Source organism: Nyctereutes procyonoides, unplaced genomic scaffold (assembly GCF_905146905.1).
Source record: "Nyctereutes procyonoides isolate TBG_1078 unplaced genomic scaffold, NYPRO_anot_genome, whole genome shotgun sequence".
Lineage (NCBI taxonomy): Eukaryota > Metazoa > Chordata > Mammalia > Carnivora > Canidae > Nyctereutes > Nyctereutes procyonoides.
This window is the reverse complement of record NW_026575037.1, coordinates 20167234-20182388: the sequence shown is the minus strand read 5'-3', so window position 1 is coordinate 20182388 and position 15155 is coordinate 20167234. Positions and strand designations below refer to the sequence as shown.

General features: G+C 53.1%; 1 protein-coding gene across 5 annotated transcripts in view; it reads right to left on the bottom strand.

The window, feature by feature from the left end:
- PLXNA2 (plexin A2) overlaps positions 1 to 15155 on the bottom strand; it is a 207963-nt gene that overhangs the window by 175771 nt on the left and 17037 nt on the right. For all 5 annotated transcript variants that reach the window (XM_055319351.1, XM_055319352.1, XM_055319350.1 and 2 more), the window contains exon 2: positions 4759 to 6026. In XM_055319351.1, coding sequence (XP_055175326.1) covers positions 4759 to 5991 — 1233 coding nt within the window. In that variant the 5' untranslated portion in view covers positions 5992 to 6026. The remainder of the gene's footprint in view (positions 1 to 4758; positions 6027 to 15155) is intronic.

Sequence of the window (15155 nt, the reverse complement as noted above, 5' to 3'; positions counted from 1 at the left end):
TACAGGCTCTGGGCAAGCAAGAACCCAGAGTCCCGTGGCAGCTGTTCCTTCTGGGTCTGACAAGGCATCTCAGAGGAGGAAGGAAATGACTATCGTGGGAATCATAGAAAGTGTTAGGGAGAAACATGCAGACCGTTCCCTTCAGCTTCCTCCTCTCACCCTTACCAGGGAAGAACGGGCTGGTGCATCACTCACTGACAGCTGATTTCCTTGGAATAATTGGCTTATGAGCTAGGGCATGTGATGGCTAAACCAGGGACTTCCCTTCTGTTCCCTTCTCAGATCCAAAGGGAATAGACTCCTACCTTGTGATTCCTTGGTGTCTTGCAGAGAGCTGCTGCCCCTGATACTGGTAGGGAAGGTGGAGCTGCCCTTGTCTGTGTGTGAGTGTATGCAGTGCTGGTGTGGGGGGTACGTGTATGTGGGTGAGCGTGTGCATGTATTCTTTGTAAAGGGACTGACATTCAAATTAAAGATGCCCTTGAACAACTAGATATCAGGAAGACCCACACAGCTCCTCAAGAAGGGAGTAAAGCTAAAGCAGTGGCATGCTGGACAGCTCATGAGGGATGACTGCGTACGTGTCTGCATTTGATGGCATCACAGTGGTGGCTTGAAGTTGGCCAGGGTTGGAGTATTGACACCATGGAAATTAGCAGTTGCTTCTAATCAAGTGTCCCCACCCCATCCTCACTCCCTGCATAGAACCAGCTATTTAATATTTACTAGCACATCACTAGATCAAATGGTGGAAATTTCTAGCTCCTTAGAGAGGCAGGTCAGAGCTACCCGCCTTTTTATGTAACCACTTTTTTTTTAAAAAAAAGATTTTATTTATTTATTCATGAGAGACACAGAGAGAGAGGCAGGACACAGGCAGAGGGAGAAGCAGGCTTCTTGCAGGGAGCCCGACGTGGGACTCGATCCCGGGACTCCAGGATCAGGCCCTGGGCCAAAGGTGACACTAAACCACTGGGCCACCCAGGCTGCCCCTATAACCACTTTTTATGTTTTCTACTTTTCTTTTTCATCCCTACACCATAGACAGCAGGGACCCTGGTATGACTCAAGAAATCTAAATTGTAGTCCTGTTGCTACCACTATCCAGCCATGTGACCTTGGTATGTCATGGACTCTCTCTGAGTCTCGGTTTTCTTATCTATAAAGGGAAAGGGATGGATTGGGTGATGGTCAAGCTTTCTTTAGCTCTGAAAGTCCTCGATTCAGGGCTTTAGTTCCTTTCCCATTTTCTCCAGGGGCTGATAAGGCTGCAGAGTCTGGGCACAGGCATATCCAAGCCAATTTCTGAGAAATGAGGACATAAGCAAAACAAAAACAAAAACAAAAACAAAAAAACAAACAACAAAAAAACACCAAAAAAACAAAAAAAAAACCAAACCAACTTGCCAGTGGTTGTGGATTTCCCTACATCCCTCCTGATTCTAGAATCTCCAGAGCTGTAAGATAATTTTTTGTTTGTTTTTTTGTTTTGTTTTGTTTTTTTTAGCCTAAGCCCCTGGAGTTGGCCGGCGTTTCTCTCTCTCCTCTAAATTGTCGAGTGTTTCCAAACATCTGATGCCCCTTTATTTTTGCTCAGATGGTGAGAGCTTCAAGTATGGCTTTCCTTAACTGCAGCATGGCTAAAAAGAAAGAGCTTGGACTCAGAAGTCATATGGGCTGAGCTGAACTCAAATCCCTTCTTTGTCATTAGAGTAAATTAAGCAATTTACTCAGTCTTTGTTTTTTCCATCTGCCAAATGGGGATGATCTGCTTTCCTTCATAGGGTTATACTGAGCATCGAATAAGATAGCACTCAAATTGCCCAGCTCGGTCTTCAGTACACAGTTTCCATTCAATGAGTGATAGTCCTCTTCCTCATCCCTTTTCTGGGCACAGAACTCAAGTCTTTCATCTGAGAGCTTCATGCTAGTTCAGATATTATGTTACAATGAAGCCCCTGGGACCACAGTTTCACTCACCAACCCTTAACCCTCTCCGAGGCCACCAAATCATTCTGGATCCCCAGGTCTGAGACTCCTTGGATTATAAGGATTTTTAAGCAGCTCCTCCTAGTCCAGCTTCCCTGTCTGCCCTGCTGTAAAGGTTGTACCAGATGAGTGTGATTCTCAGGGGTGGGGCAGGAGGGCCGATGAGGGGCTGTTCTCCGAGGTCCTGGTCCCACCTACTATCACCTCTCTCCCAGTGCCTTTGCTGCTCTTTGGTCACTAGCCCGGGCTTGTCTCTCTGCAAGCCACTGGAGCCAGAGAAGGGTGTCGGCTTCCTCTTCCCTCTGGCTCAGAAGCAGGCAGGAATCAGCAGTTTCCTCCTGACAAGGCCCTCTCTGGGTGATGGGAACCGGGCTTAACCCTTGCATTTCCTCTCCACCTCTCCAGATTGGCTGGGGACCATAAATTATAGAATCTCAGTGCTGTAAGGAACTTGGGAGAGGATCTAGTTCAGCCTCCTCATTTAATAAAAGTGAAATAACAGAGGCGCCTGAGTGGTGCAGTCAGTTAAGCACCTGACTCTTGGTTTTGGCTCAGGTTGTGTTCTCAGGGCCCTGACCTTAGGGTTGTGAGATCGAGCCCCACATAGGGCTCCATGTTCAGCTCGGAGTCTGCTTGAGATTCCCCCTCCCTCTCCCTCTGCCCCTCCAGCCTGTGCTCTCTCTCTCTCTATCTTTCTCTAAAATAAATGAGTAGCTCTTAAAAAATAAATAAAAGTGAAATAGAAGCAAACAACTGCTTCTTCATTATTATAATAAACGCTAACCATTATAGCTTCCATATATCGAATGCTTATTATGTGTCAAGTATGGTGTTAAGCATTTTATATACATTTTCTATTTGATCTCCATAACAGTCATAAAAAGAGGGTATTACTATCTCTGTTTTTTTTTTTTTTTACTATCTCTGTTTTAAAGATGAAAAAAACTATAGCTCGATCCAAATACGTAGCTTGCCCAAAGTCACACAGTTTTAAGTGGTAGCACTGATTTTTAGGTACAAATCCACTGGACTTCAAAGTCTGTTGTCTTTACCGCTATCCTATCATACCAAGCAGATGATGGTGTGGACGGAAGAACAGATGAGGCATGACCTGTTTTCTTGCTTTAAGAAGTGGTTTTTGGTTCCAATAGCAGTCACTCTCAATTTAGGGTACTCAAAAGGCCATCTGGGTCCATCAGTCTCAGGTTTTCCCCCCCAGGCTATATAGATCCAGAGTCCACAACACTTTGCGCAGAAATCTATTTAGCACTTGTCACACATCCTAATTAGTTAACTAATAATGGTAAACCTAACACGGTGCTAATCTTTGTAGTAATCTCATCTGATCATTCCACGAGGCGGGCATTATGATTCCCATTTCACAGATGATAATGTAGAGACGTTTAATTACTTCTGAAGCCAGCAAGCAGCACGGATAGTATTTGAACTGCGATCTTGGTCTCCGAAGCCCAAGCTCCTCATCACTGTATTACACTGCCAGGATCTCTCTCTCTTTCCCACTCCCTTTCTCTCTCTCTCTCTCTCTCTCTCTCTCTCTCTCCCCAACAAGGTTATGAGGTATGTGAGAGTAGTTATCACATCTTTTTATGTATGCATCCCCAGTGCCCGGCACAGTGCTGGGCACCTGGAACATCTTCAATACTCTCTTGTTAGATGGATGGATGGATGGATGGATGGATGGATGGGTGGATAGAGAGGTGATGGATGGATGGGGGGGAGGAATGAAAAAACGGAGAGAAGGATGAATGGATGGGTGGACAGACGGATGGGTGATGGATGGATGGAGAGAAGGATGGTGATGGATGGATAGATGCATGGGTAGATGGTGACCACTTAGATGGCAGCATCTTGACCCTCTGTCAGGACAGTGCTTGCCACTGAAGTTCTCCTATATGTTGTCCTCTGATCTGGATCCTGAGCTTCCCTTCCTCTCCTCTTTTCCTTTTGCCCAGACTCTGGACTCTTCTTTCCTAGTTTTCAATCTGCCAGTCAAGCTTGACTACTCCTTTCCCTCTCCTCCTGCTTACCTACCCCCCTGCCTACTCGACTCCTGCACTTGGCTTCCCAGTGGCCTACAAAGCCCCGCATGTGCACGATCTGGTCCTCGACACCGCTGATCGGCCTCATGCCTTACCACCCTTTCTCCCCATGCTCAGATCAGCTGCAGTGGCCTCCCCCACTGCTCTTCACACTCCAGGCATGCCCTGAATTCTTTGCACTTGCTGCTCCCTCTCCAGAATGTTTTCCCCAGATATCAACATGACTCACTTCCTTACCTTCCTCAGCCTTTGCTCAAATGCCACTTTTTCAATGACTCAATCTTCTTGGGTACTGCCCCTCCCTCTTCCCTGCTTTATTTTTCTCTACAGCAATTATTGCCATCTGACAGAGGACACCTTTTATGTATTTATTTGTGTCCCCTCACTCATGAAAGCTCCACAAAGGCAGCACGCTTTGCTGGCTCGCTCACTGCGGAAGCCGGCAGTGCCTACAACGGTGCCCGGTATGGTTGCAGGCGCTCCATGGGTATTTTTGGAATGACTCCATGAGATCAACACACACACACTCCAAGTGTCCGGTATAGGTCAGGCTCTGTGTTTCTGGTTATAGCCAGATAACGTGAACCTGAAAATCCCTCTCATCTCAGGCTGTTGGTGGTTGGGGAACAGGGTGAGCCATGGGCCACCCACAGGAGAGCCGCAGCCCGCATCACGGATCAGGAGTAGGGTGAGGGGAGTGCGCCCTTACCGCCTTGGTGCACTGGACATCCTTCCCCAGCAGCCAGTTGAGCTCCAGGTTGCCCTCGCCCTGGTAGCAGGACTGCAGGCGCTCCTTGATCTGCAGGTTGATGGCCCGGATGGGGAAGGCACAGAGGGCAGAGTCGTCGGGAGGGTGGTGATACTGCTTCTGCCCTTTGGAGAAGATGGCAAAGAGCACGTCATCCCGGCCGCTGATATTGAAGGCCTGGGCCAGGGAGTCCCCGGGCTTGGCCAGGTAAGCGGCCTGCAGGAGGCGGTACTCCACGCCCGCCCGGGTGCAGCCGAAGGGCAGGGACACATACGAGTGGAACTTGGGGTCGTCCTTGCAGAGGCGCACGATGCGGGAGGTGTAGAACAGGTCCCCCGCCGAGTTGATGGCCACGCCCTCGGGGGTCTCGGGCTGCACCGTCAGGAAGTAGACGAAGCCCCCGCTGGCGAAGCCGTAGATGTAGAAGATGTCGAAGTGGGAGACCAGGGCCAGGGTGTCGGAGGGGATCTTGATGAGGGAGGAGACGAAGTCGCTGTGCAGCTCGTAGTCGAGCATGGCAGAGGACTCGGGGTCGCGGGGCAGCTTCCTGCTGGACAGGGTGGGGAAGTAATCCTGCTTGCCGTCCACGGCGGTGCCGATGAACAGCTTGCCGTCCTCGCCGTCGGAGCGCACGATCACGCCGTACATCGTGCCCGTCTTGTTGACGCTGGACAGGTAGTGCTCCTTCTTGTGCGACGGCTCCACCAGGATGAAGAGGTCGTCGAGCCGCAGCAGCTTGCACACCCCCTGGTAGAGGCTGCCGCACGCCAACAGGCGGTTCTCCGAGTAGTCGATGATGAGCAGCTTGTTGACGTTGTTGGTGAGGGTCAGCACCTCACTGCAGGGCTGCACGATGAGCGGCGGGTAGCAGGACTTGTTGTCCTCCTCCGGCCCCGTCTTGTGAGCCACCTGGATGGTCAGGTTGCCCGTCAGCTTGTACACCCGGTTGATGGCCCCCACGTACACCGCCCCCGTGCCTCGGTGGACGGTCAGGTGGTTGAAGGTCCAGTCCCGGTTCTCGGAGTGGAAGGTGCTGAACTGGGGCATGCCGGCGGCCCCGGGGGCCAGCAGCACCCAGACCACAGAGAGTAGGACCACAGACCGGCTGTCAACCTCTGCAGCCCGTGGCCAGGGCCTCCTCTGTTCCATCCTGAGTGGGGCGGGGACGAGGACACAGATCCTCCGGGTTCTCATCTACGCCACCGTCCTGGGCTGGCCCTCACATGGTTCTGGAAAACACAAGGCAGAGTGGTCAGACTGAAAAATAAATCCTGGGAAGACAGAATAGGATGGCTTGACCCAGGGTCCCAATCCCGGCTAGCTCTGAGTCTCTTCCTTCTGTAATTTTGGTGTTTCTATTTTTAACATACTTTCCCCCTCCTTGGGATGTTCAGGGAATCCTGTTATCTATTTTGGTCTCCAGCCTTTACGCTGTAAAATACTTCTTCTTCTTCTTTTTTTTTTTTAACTTTACAAAGCATCTCTATTTCTGTCTTCTTAAGACATCATTTTTATCTCTCAGAGAGGTTAAATGACTGTTTAAGTTCACCCAGCCAGTCGATCCGAGCGTCGGCACGGAAGCCTGAACTCCCTACCCAGGTGTCACGTCTGTCCTCTCCCGGTCGAGTGGAAATCGCTCCTGTTTTTGAAAAGCTTGTTTAGAAGGCCCTCTTTCAGGCTCTCCAGGTCAACTACTCCCAGAGCCTGATATTGCAAATAAAATTCCTTCTTATTTCAGACTTCCAGCCCCAGCCTCCACCAGCGCCCCCTCCACTGCTGCATTTCAGTACTTTCTCCTCCTCTGTCCTCCACGGGGAAGGGGAAGGGCTGTTCATCCTGAAACACAGTGCCCCCCACTGCCCCTCGGCCCCGTCCTCTCCAGAAAGAATCCCTGAGCGTTAGCTACTGAAACGGGTCAGAAAAGTGACATATGGGGAGACTGTTGAGACTGGGGTCCTCATGTGCTCCATTCAGGGGCCCGAACAGCCCCAGGGAGAAGGGTGGGTACCCCCCCCACACCTTGCTTTGGGACAAGCAGGTGGCAGTCACCGCCTCTCCAGTGGGCAGGCAGTCGGGTCTGGCGGAAATTGCTTCCACTTGGGCTTCTCCACAGGTCCTTGTGGAGGGAGACTGGCTACCTTTTTCTTTTCTTTTCTTTTCTTTTCTTTTCTTTTCTTTTCTTTTCTTTTTTTGCTGCGCGGGGGCGTGGAGGCCATTCCCCCCTGTGCAAAGGGGGCTCCACGGCACTGAAGCACCTGGATGAATCGCGGGAGGACCCACCCGGGAATCTCTGCCTCCACCTCCTCTCCCGTGCCTTCTCCCCAAGAAGCTCAAAGAGCAGAGTTGTACAAATTGTGCTTCACGGGTCCCCTCCATCAAAATCCTCTTTCAATTGCAGCTTCTAGCTCCCCACCTGAGTCCAGCTCGAGCCACCTGGGCAAGACTTCTGGGTTTGGAAATGTGGGGAGGAGCAGAGGGGGGTGAGCTGAGGGTCAGCCCATTCCAGCCACTGCGGGGAGGGGCTGGGGGGGCACGACCGTGGAAGGGTGCGTGAGCTCAATGCCAGGCCTCAGCCTGTCCTGCCTGAAGTCCAGTCACTCTCCTGTCCTGACTCCTTTGCTCTTTCCCCTCCGACCCTCAGGCTCTGAGGCTTTTCTGTACTCTAGGAAGCTGCCCAGAAGGGCAAGGTGGGGCTCCTGAGGAGAGCTCCTAGACTCCCAGGCAGAGGATGGGCCTGTCCACTTCTGCGAGAGCTGCCTCTGACCTTCAGGGACAACCCTCCCAGACAAGTCCGGACAGAACTGTGGGCGCGGGAGGCGGCGGGAATGGAAGCACCCAAACCAAGGATGGAGACTTGGCTCCAAGGTGCCCTAGGAGAGTCGTGTCTCCTTCAAACCACACCCCCCCCCCCAAATCTGGCTGGAATGGGTTAGAATTAGAACAGGCGCCACCTTGGAAATCCGCCCTTTGGGCTCAGTATCTTTATCCTCCTCCAGGCCCCACAGCCACCGTGGTGCCAGAGGGAGGCCCCACCTGACCACCCGCCTCCAACCAGGCTCCACTGGGGTGTTCTGGGGTGACTCATGGGCCCCAGGCTTCCTTGGAAAGAGGAAGGCAACAGCGGCATGAGGCCCGGGCTGACCTCAGCGACTCCGACACAGCCCTTCCGGCCCCACGCGCGCACCAGCAAAGCCTCCCGACAGACAGAGCTTTCGGTTTGAAAACCAGAGGTTATTTTTAGTGACGTCCTGGGGCCGGTAGCAGGACGTGAATTCCTCAAGAGGAGCTGTGGAAAGGAAATAACAGAATCCTCGCATTCCCCAGCTGGACGGGGAATGACAAGAGGCCACTCGGGCCTGCCCCTGTCCCCGGGTAGGAAAGCTCCTTCGGCCTCAGGCAGAGGGCAGAGGGTCCCACGAGGAGCTGTGAGGAAGGCTGTGTCACCACCCTGCCCTCGGGTTCGGTCTCTCAGCAGGTGTGTTCTGAGACCCCCTGGCCCTGAATTGGTGGACGTGACGCTCCTGCCTTCTCCACCACATGCACGCACACACGGTTAGTCCGCGGCTGGAGGAAGAAGGTGCTGGTGGCAGAGATAATGCCAAAGCACACGGTTGAGGGTAAGATCAACCATCTCGCCCCCCTGCCCACTCTCCTCCTGAGGCACAGTTTGAATAGGGCGGAATCTGGGGACGGTCTGGGCTCTGGGACAAGTCAGTCTCACCCCCCTTTCTGGCAGGATGGGGGCAGTTACAGAAGGTACCTGTCAGGTGGTCACAAGAGCAAATGAGATGACGCGGGGAACCTCTTAGCACGGCGCCCGGGACACAGCGAGTACTCAACTTGTGCCGGCGGTTATTATTATCCCTGAAGCCTCCCCAGGAGACTGCACTTCAGGAATCCTGCCAGAGCTCCCGAGCTCCCTTTTTGTTCATATTCTTCCTTTCCGTGGGAATAAACATTGTGGGTAGACCTTTGAGGCCCAGGTCTCCCTGACCCGGTAAAGGGGCTCGATCCGGAAAGCTTGTGTCAGGGGAAACGGAATAGATCCAAGGGGATCTCCTCGATCATACTACTGCACAAGTCCCAGCACGGCTTGTCGGCAGCCAGTGGAGGCACAGAATGCTGGGAGGTGAACTCTGGATGGGAAAGTGGCCTGGTGGCTAGAAGGTATGAAGTCAGGGGGCAGGAGGAAGAGTGGGGGACTTGGGAACCCAGGATTCAAATCCTGCCTGTGTCCCCCGTGAGTACTATGGCTTTAAACGGTCTAGCATCTCCCCGAGTCTATTTCTTGATCTTAAAAATAAAGGGGCCTAATGAACCAGTTTGTAGGATTTCTCCTTTCAGATGAAGTGATACCCTTGAGCCTCTAGAGTCTGTAATTGAGACCTGAGGTCCTTCCGTGCTAGCTGGTAAGGCTGTCTGGGCTAGGAGTTCTCAACCACTCTAAGGGACTGTTTTCCACTCTTTAATCAGCATCTGCTCCGGGACAGGAGGCTCCTGGGACCTTCAGAAATGGCAGCAGCAGGCACTGGAGTCCAGAGGAGGTGTGGTCTGCAGCACAGGGCTGGCAGGGGAGGCCCAGAGTCCACTTTGGGAATGTGGCTTTCACAAGGACAACGGCCTCGACGGCCAAGTTGGCCTCCGTCTCTCCAGGCCAAGGCTGAAATTACCAAGCAGCCATTCCAGAGCAGGGCCCGGCTGGCAAGGATCAAGTCTCCGATCTGCGTTCAGAGGAAAGCAGAACCTTTGTGCCTCTGATGAGAGGCAGTGTGCTCTAATGGTTAAATGCGTGAGCTCTGAACTTAGATGCTTGGATTCAAACAGAGCCGACAGCTGCGTAAACGTGGTCAAGGTACTTAGCCGTCCTGTGATGCTATGTCCCTACCTATAAAACATGGGATTGGTCGTAGCATCTGTCTCACGGGATCATGACGATGAAGTCAGCTGATACATATAAAGCACTTAGGATGATGTCCAGTCCATTGGAGAGGTTCCAGATACATTAGCCCTTATTATTAATAATTTATTTGTCAATATTTCCAGCTCCTCATGAACTCCATCATCCCATGCTCTGTCTTAGAATGAATTTTCCAGCCTCAGTTTGGGAGAAGCCCGTGAACATGTGCCTATGACTTAGTATCCCTAAGCATTTCTTCCTAACCCCCAATGTGTAATGTCAACCCCGGGAGGGTTCCCTTAATTACGCGTCCTCCTTTCTGTCGTTTCTCCCTCTGCAGCTGTTTGTGAAGTCAGTTTGTCACATGCTTTCTCAAGAGCCAAAACTTGCCTGTCTTCTCTCCTCCCCACCCCCACCCCCATCCCAATCTGGGACACGCCGCTCCAGGACACTTGCCCTCTCGGCCGTGCCGCCTCTGGAGACATCTTACCCAGAGCACTCCTGACGCCATGGACAGGCCACCCTTGCCTCTTTGGGAGGCAAGTATCACTACATATTTTATTTAGAGTGCTTGATGACACTATCTCCCCGATCAGGATCCAGGAGGCAGGTGTCCGTGACAGCCAGTAGAAGCATCTACTACCTTCCAGATCAGCTGCTGGAGGTGTCGGTGGCGGCGAAGCAAGGAGGAAATGACAATCAGGCACTCCCAGTTCAGCTCAGGGCAGGATTCTCTCCTCCCTGCCTCCCCACTCTGCTGCTTTCCCCAGGAGATTGAGTGACGCGCCTCTACGCCTCTAAGCCTCTACGCTTTCCCTTGGCCTCCCTCACAGCAAAAGGAGCCAATAGGAAGAGGGGTAAGAGTCAGGATACCATTTTTGCCAAACTGAGTCCAAGTTCATCATGGTAGGTGTCATACCTGTGGACCCATCTGCAGCAACACCATCACTGCTATCTCCACTGTCTTGTCACTGTCACCACCTTTGTCACCACCACTTGCACCTTCATCCCCAGGATCCTCTTGCCTCTGATATTTTTCATGACAATAATGTAAAAGGTGCCTCATAGTCCTCCCCTGCACCGACGAGGTGGCACACACAGCCAGGATCCTAAGGAGCCAGACAGTGATGGAGAAAAGGTGAGCGTGGCCGCAAAGGCCGTGATGGGAGAGAAGGAGCTAGCAGCTGCTCTTGGGTTTTACCGCCACCTCCTTCCTCACCCACCGCAGAGGGAAGTCTGTCCTCTGTCTCAGCTCTCCTTTCTACTGAGTAGAGCCTGTAAAGCAGGAATTTGGAGCCAATACTGAAGGTGATTGTAAGATCGATGCGCTTCTTTTCTTTCCTTTCCCCTTCCCTCTCTCCCTGTGTCTTTCCTTCCTTCCTTCCTTCCTTCCTTCCTTCCTTCCTTCCTTCCTTCCTTCCTTCCTTCCTTCCTCCCTTCCTTCCTTCCTCCCTTCCTTCCTTCCTTCCTTCCTTCCTTCCTTCCTTCTTCCCTTCCTTCCTTCCTCCCTCCCTCCCTTCTTTTTTTCTTTCTTTCTTATAAAGAAATCAAAGCCCATAGAAAGAAAACAAATTGTCCAACATGACCTCAAATGAGTCAGGGACAGGCTAGACCTCGTGACAAAAAGTCTAGTGCTTCCTCTGCTGTAGGGGAAAGGGTCCTGAGGGTCAGTTACATTCTGCCTCAAGACTGCCCTGCTTGGGGGAAAGAAGGTGCCTTTGATGGTGGCAGTCCCGTGACGGGCAGAGGCGAGCCTGCCACCAGGCCCAGGCCGACCCAAGGAGGCGATGGATTAAGGGCCACGGGGGATGAGAAAGCCAGTCAATGGCTCCTTTCTGTGTCGGGAGAATGACCGCCTCTGACCTCCTCTAAGCCACAGCCAGTGCTCACATGCAGGAATGGCAGCCCCGTCGTGACTCGGGGGTGCTGGTGTCCCATGCCACATGCCTCCAGGCTGTGGACAACCTCACAGACAGGTCAGATGTAGTCTAAGCGACAAGAAGCCTCTTCTTCCCACAGAGAACTGCAGCAGGAGAGACTTAAGTTAGATGTTAAGGGGGACATCCTGTCTAGAGAGGATTCCTGGGCTTAATGCCAGGGAGACTACGGGCTTTTCTAACAGTGAGTTTTCCCCGACAGCTGTCTAGGAATACGTTTACCCAGAGGCGAGGGGTTGGTCCCAGTGACCTCAGAAGGCTCCTTCGGGTTTAAGATTCCGACAAGTTAAAGTCTATGAGGATAAAGTGTCTACATGTGGGATTCTGGGGCTCTGGCCTGCCCCCCGTGGGCGGCACGATCCTGAAGGACCTGTCATAATGTCATGTGCGCAGTCGTACATGCAAACATTCCGAGCGTCACTCTGTCTAACACGGACCTCGGAGGTAGTCCAGGCACGTTGGGTAGCACAAGGTGAGCGAGAGGGCGAACGCAGAGGCCCCGGGTAATGCCGACAGCTGAAAGGCCTCAATTAGAGTGAAAGGAGTTATCTGGTATTTAAATAATTATTAGATTGAAGGAATAATCATGGGTTTGAGCTGATTTTTTCCCCACTGTCACCCTGATGGCGTCTATAATATTATTATTCAAATGCCCATGATTCTCATTGAGGAGAGCCCAGGAGCAGGAGGAGAGAGTGGGGGAGGGGGCGGCGAGCACCGAGGGGGAGGGGCGGGCGGGAGGCTCATTTAATCTCCATGTGACAGGGCTGCAGGAGGTACGATTAGTCTTTTTCTTATTTCAGCTGTCACTCATGCACAGACACCGAAGATTGTTATTAGCGTATTTTATGCACGCGATTTAAAGGGAAAAGGGAGGGGGGGCGGTTGTGGAGAGAGGGAGAACTTCCTACAGAAAATAAAAGGACCAAAGGAACAATTTAGATGTCACTGCTATACCAGCTGCGTTTGCTTCATTAATCGAATGTCATTTTTTTCCTTCCCCCCAGACCCTGTGCTGTTATGTGAAGCTAAGTGACGACATCTCGCCCCGGAGCAAGAGGAGGACGGTGAGGGGAGCCAGAGGGGGAGATGGGGCCTCTGCCTCCGTGCCCCCTCGACAGCCATCAGCCATCCGGAGGAGGTGGAGTCGATGACGCTGGGGCCCTCCCATCCAGACACCGTCTCCCACTGTGAGCAAAGGGATGTCCCCCCCAACCCCAGTCTATACCCCGGATTCCTGTCACAGGTGGGTAAGCCAGACCCAAAGGCCAAGTGCTAGGGAGTAAGAGAAGGAAATGTGGGAGGCCCCAACGGTCCCGATTGGCGGTGAAGGGGAGCCCACATTCGAGGCGGTGAGGGTCTGGGTGACCAGAGCTGCATGTGGTCCTCTGCCCTGGATCCCCCACGCCGCGACATGCCAGCGATGGGCTCGACCTCTCAGATGGCACAGTGGACAGAGGCCGAGTGACAGGGCAAGGCTGGGTCCTGGCAGGAAAGGCAGGGAGGCAGGCGGTAGGAGCTCCATCGTGAACCCCCAAAAGTCATGCGTTGAAGTACTAAAGCCCTAGTGCCTCCGAATGTGACTGTGTTTGGAGATGCTGGCTCCATAGAGGTAATTAAATTAAAATGAGGTCATTAGCGTGGGCCCTAATCCAAATGACGGGTGTCCTTAAAGAAAGGAATGTGGACACAGAGGCAGACAGACACAGGGGGAAGATCAAGCGGAGAGATACAGGGGGAAGACAGCCATCGACAGGCCCAGGAGAAAGGCCTGGAACAGACCCTTCTTCCCTCACGGCCCTCGGAAGGAGCCAGCCTTACAGACCCCTTGGCTTGTAGCCTCCAGAACGGAGACAATACATTTTTGTCGTCGCAGTCACCCCGTTGGTGGCACTTTGTGACAGCAGCCCTAGTGAACTAACGCAGCGTTGGGGGGAGTACCCTACTGTACCGTCTTGGCTCATGGACGCTGTTCTTTTAAAGAAGTGGGTGTGTATGCATGCCCGCGCATGCACGCATGTTCGCACACGCCAGCCAGCACAGGGCCGAGGCATCAGGGATGTCAATCTCTTCACGTCTCCGTGGGAGCTGAGGGCAGCCAGCACACATCCTCTTTCACCCAGAGCAAACCCGGGGCCGGAGAACTCATCCGCGCTGCCTTTCACGGCTTTATCCCCAGTGGGATCAGAAATGGGATTTGCTATCAGTCCCAGGTGGGGCTTCTCCTGCAGGGCTTCCTATCGTCCTTGCTGCTCCTGCCCAGAGGGGTAGGTGTGCCACCAGCAGACCCCCGAGACCCCAAGGGATGGCCTGTGACTGCCTCCAACCCAGCCCAGCTCCTCTCCCGGCCCTGGTGCCAGACCACACTGCCTTGTTACACCGGGACGAGGGTTTTCTGCTGCCTTTTTTTTTTTTTCCCAGCTCTCCCAGTAGTGGCCCCGATGGGGCCCTGGAAACCACACCAGCTCTCCCAGGGCCTTAGCAAAACATGCAGTGTTTGTCCTCTCCTCTCACAGGCCATAAAAGCTTGGAGTTGTCTCCCTGAATTATGAAGGGCTCCGAAGACACACACTCGCTCGAGGGGTGCTGGAGGGGAGGGGGCCTGGCTCCTTTCTGGGGCAGGGCCCGGGCTGGCTTTGCAAAGTCAAAACAAGATTCATTACCCTGGGGCCAGGAGCTGGGAGATACACCGCCTGACCCTGCAGACCTGCCCCATATGTCATGGGCCTGTCAGAAATCTCCCAGAATTCCCTTTATTATCTAAAGGTCGCCACCCGGGCAGCGCTGAGAGAGCCCACGGTCTAAACTCAACTACAAGAGCAATCAATTTCAAGCAGCTGCTCCCCCCCCCCCGCCCCCTTCCCTGGGCTCTGCCCTCTTCAACCCCCTCTGGGGGATGGCCAGGGAGGAGCATGCCTGGCCATGGGCACGTCACCCCTGGGGCAGAAGGAATTCCTGCGGGTTTGCGGGACCCTGAGCATCGGGTCCTGGGAGCAAGCCTGCCCCCAGCACGGCATGGGGCCTGGAGCGGTCACCCCGCTTCTCCCCGGGCCCCGCTTACACCATCCTAGAAGTGGGGCTACTGCTCTGGGAGGCGTTCTGGGAGTAAAGGGCAGAAAGAGGAATTCTCAGGCTCCTGGCAAAGGCAGGCTAGGCATAAAAGTGGGGATACGGATTTGCTACACCGAGTCGGGGTCGTGTTCGGAGCCTTCATGCCCCGAGGGCCGTGAGCAGCACAAAATAGCAACTGCCATTTGCTTCCTGTTAACAGAAATGATAAAAAAAAAAAAAAGGAGCCACTGTTATGATAGTTATGATATTATGTTTTAAAAATATTCTATTTATTTATTCATGAGAGAGAGAGAGAGAGAGAGAGGCAGAGACACAGGCAGAGGGCGAAGGAGGCTCTATGCAGGGAGCCTAATGTGGGACTCGATCTCGGGACCCCAAGATCACGCCCTGGGCGGAGGGCAGATGCTTAACCGCTGAGCCCCCCAGGGATCCCAGTAACGATATCATTTATT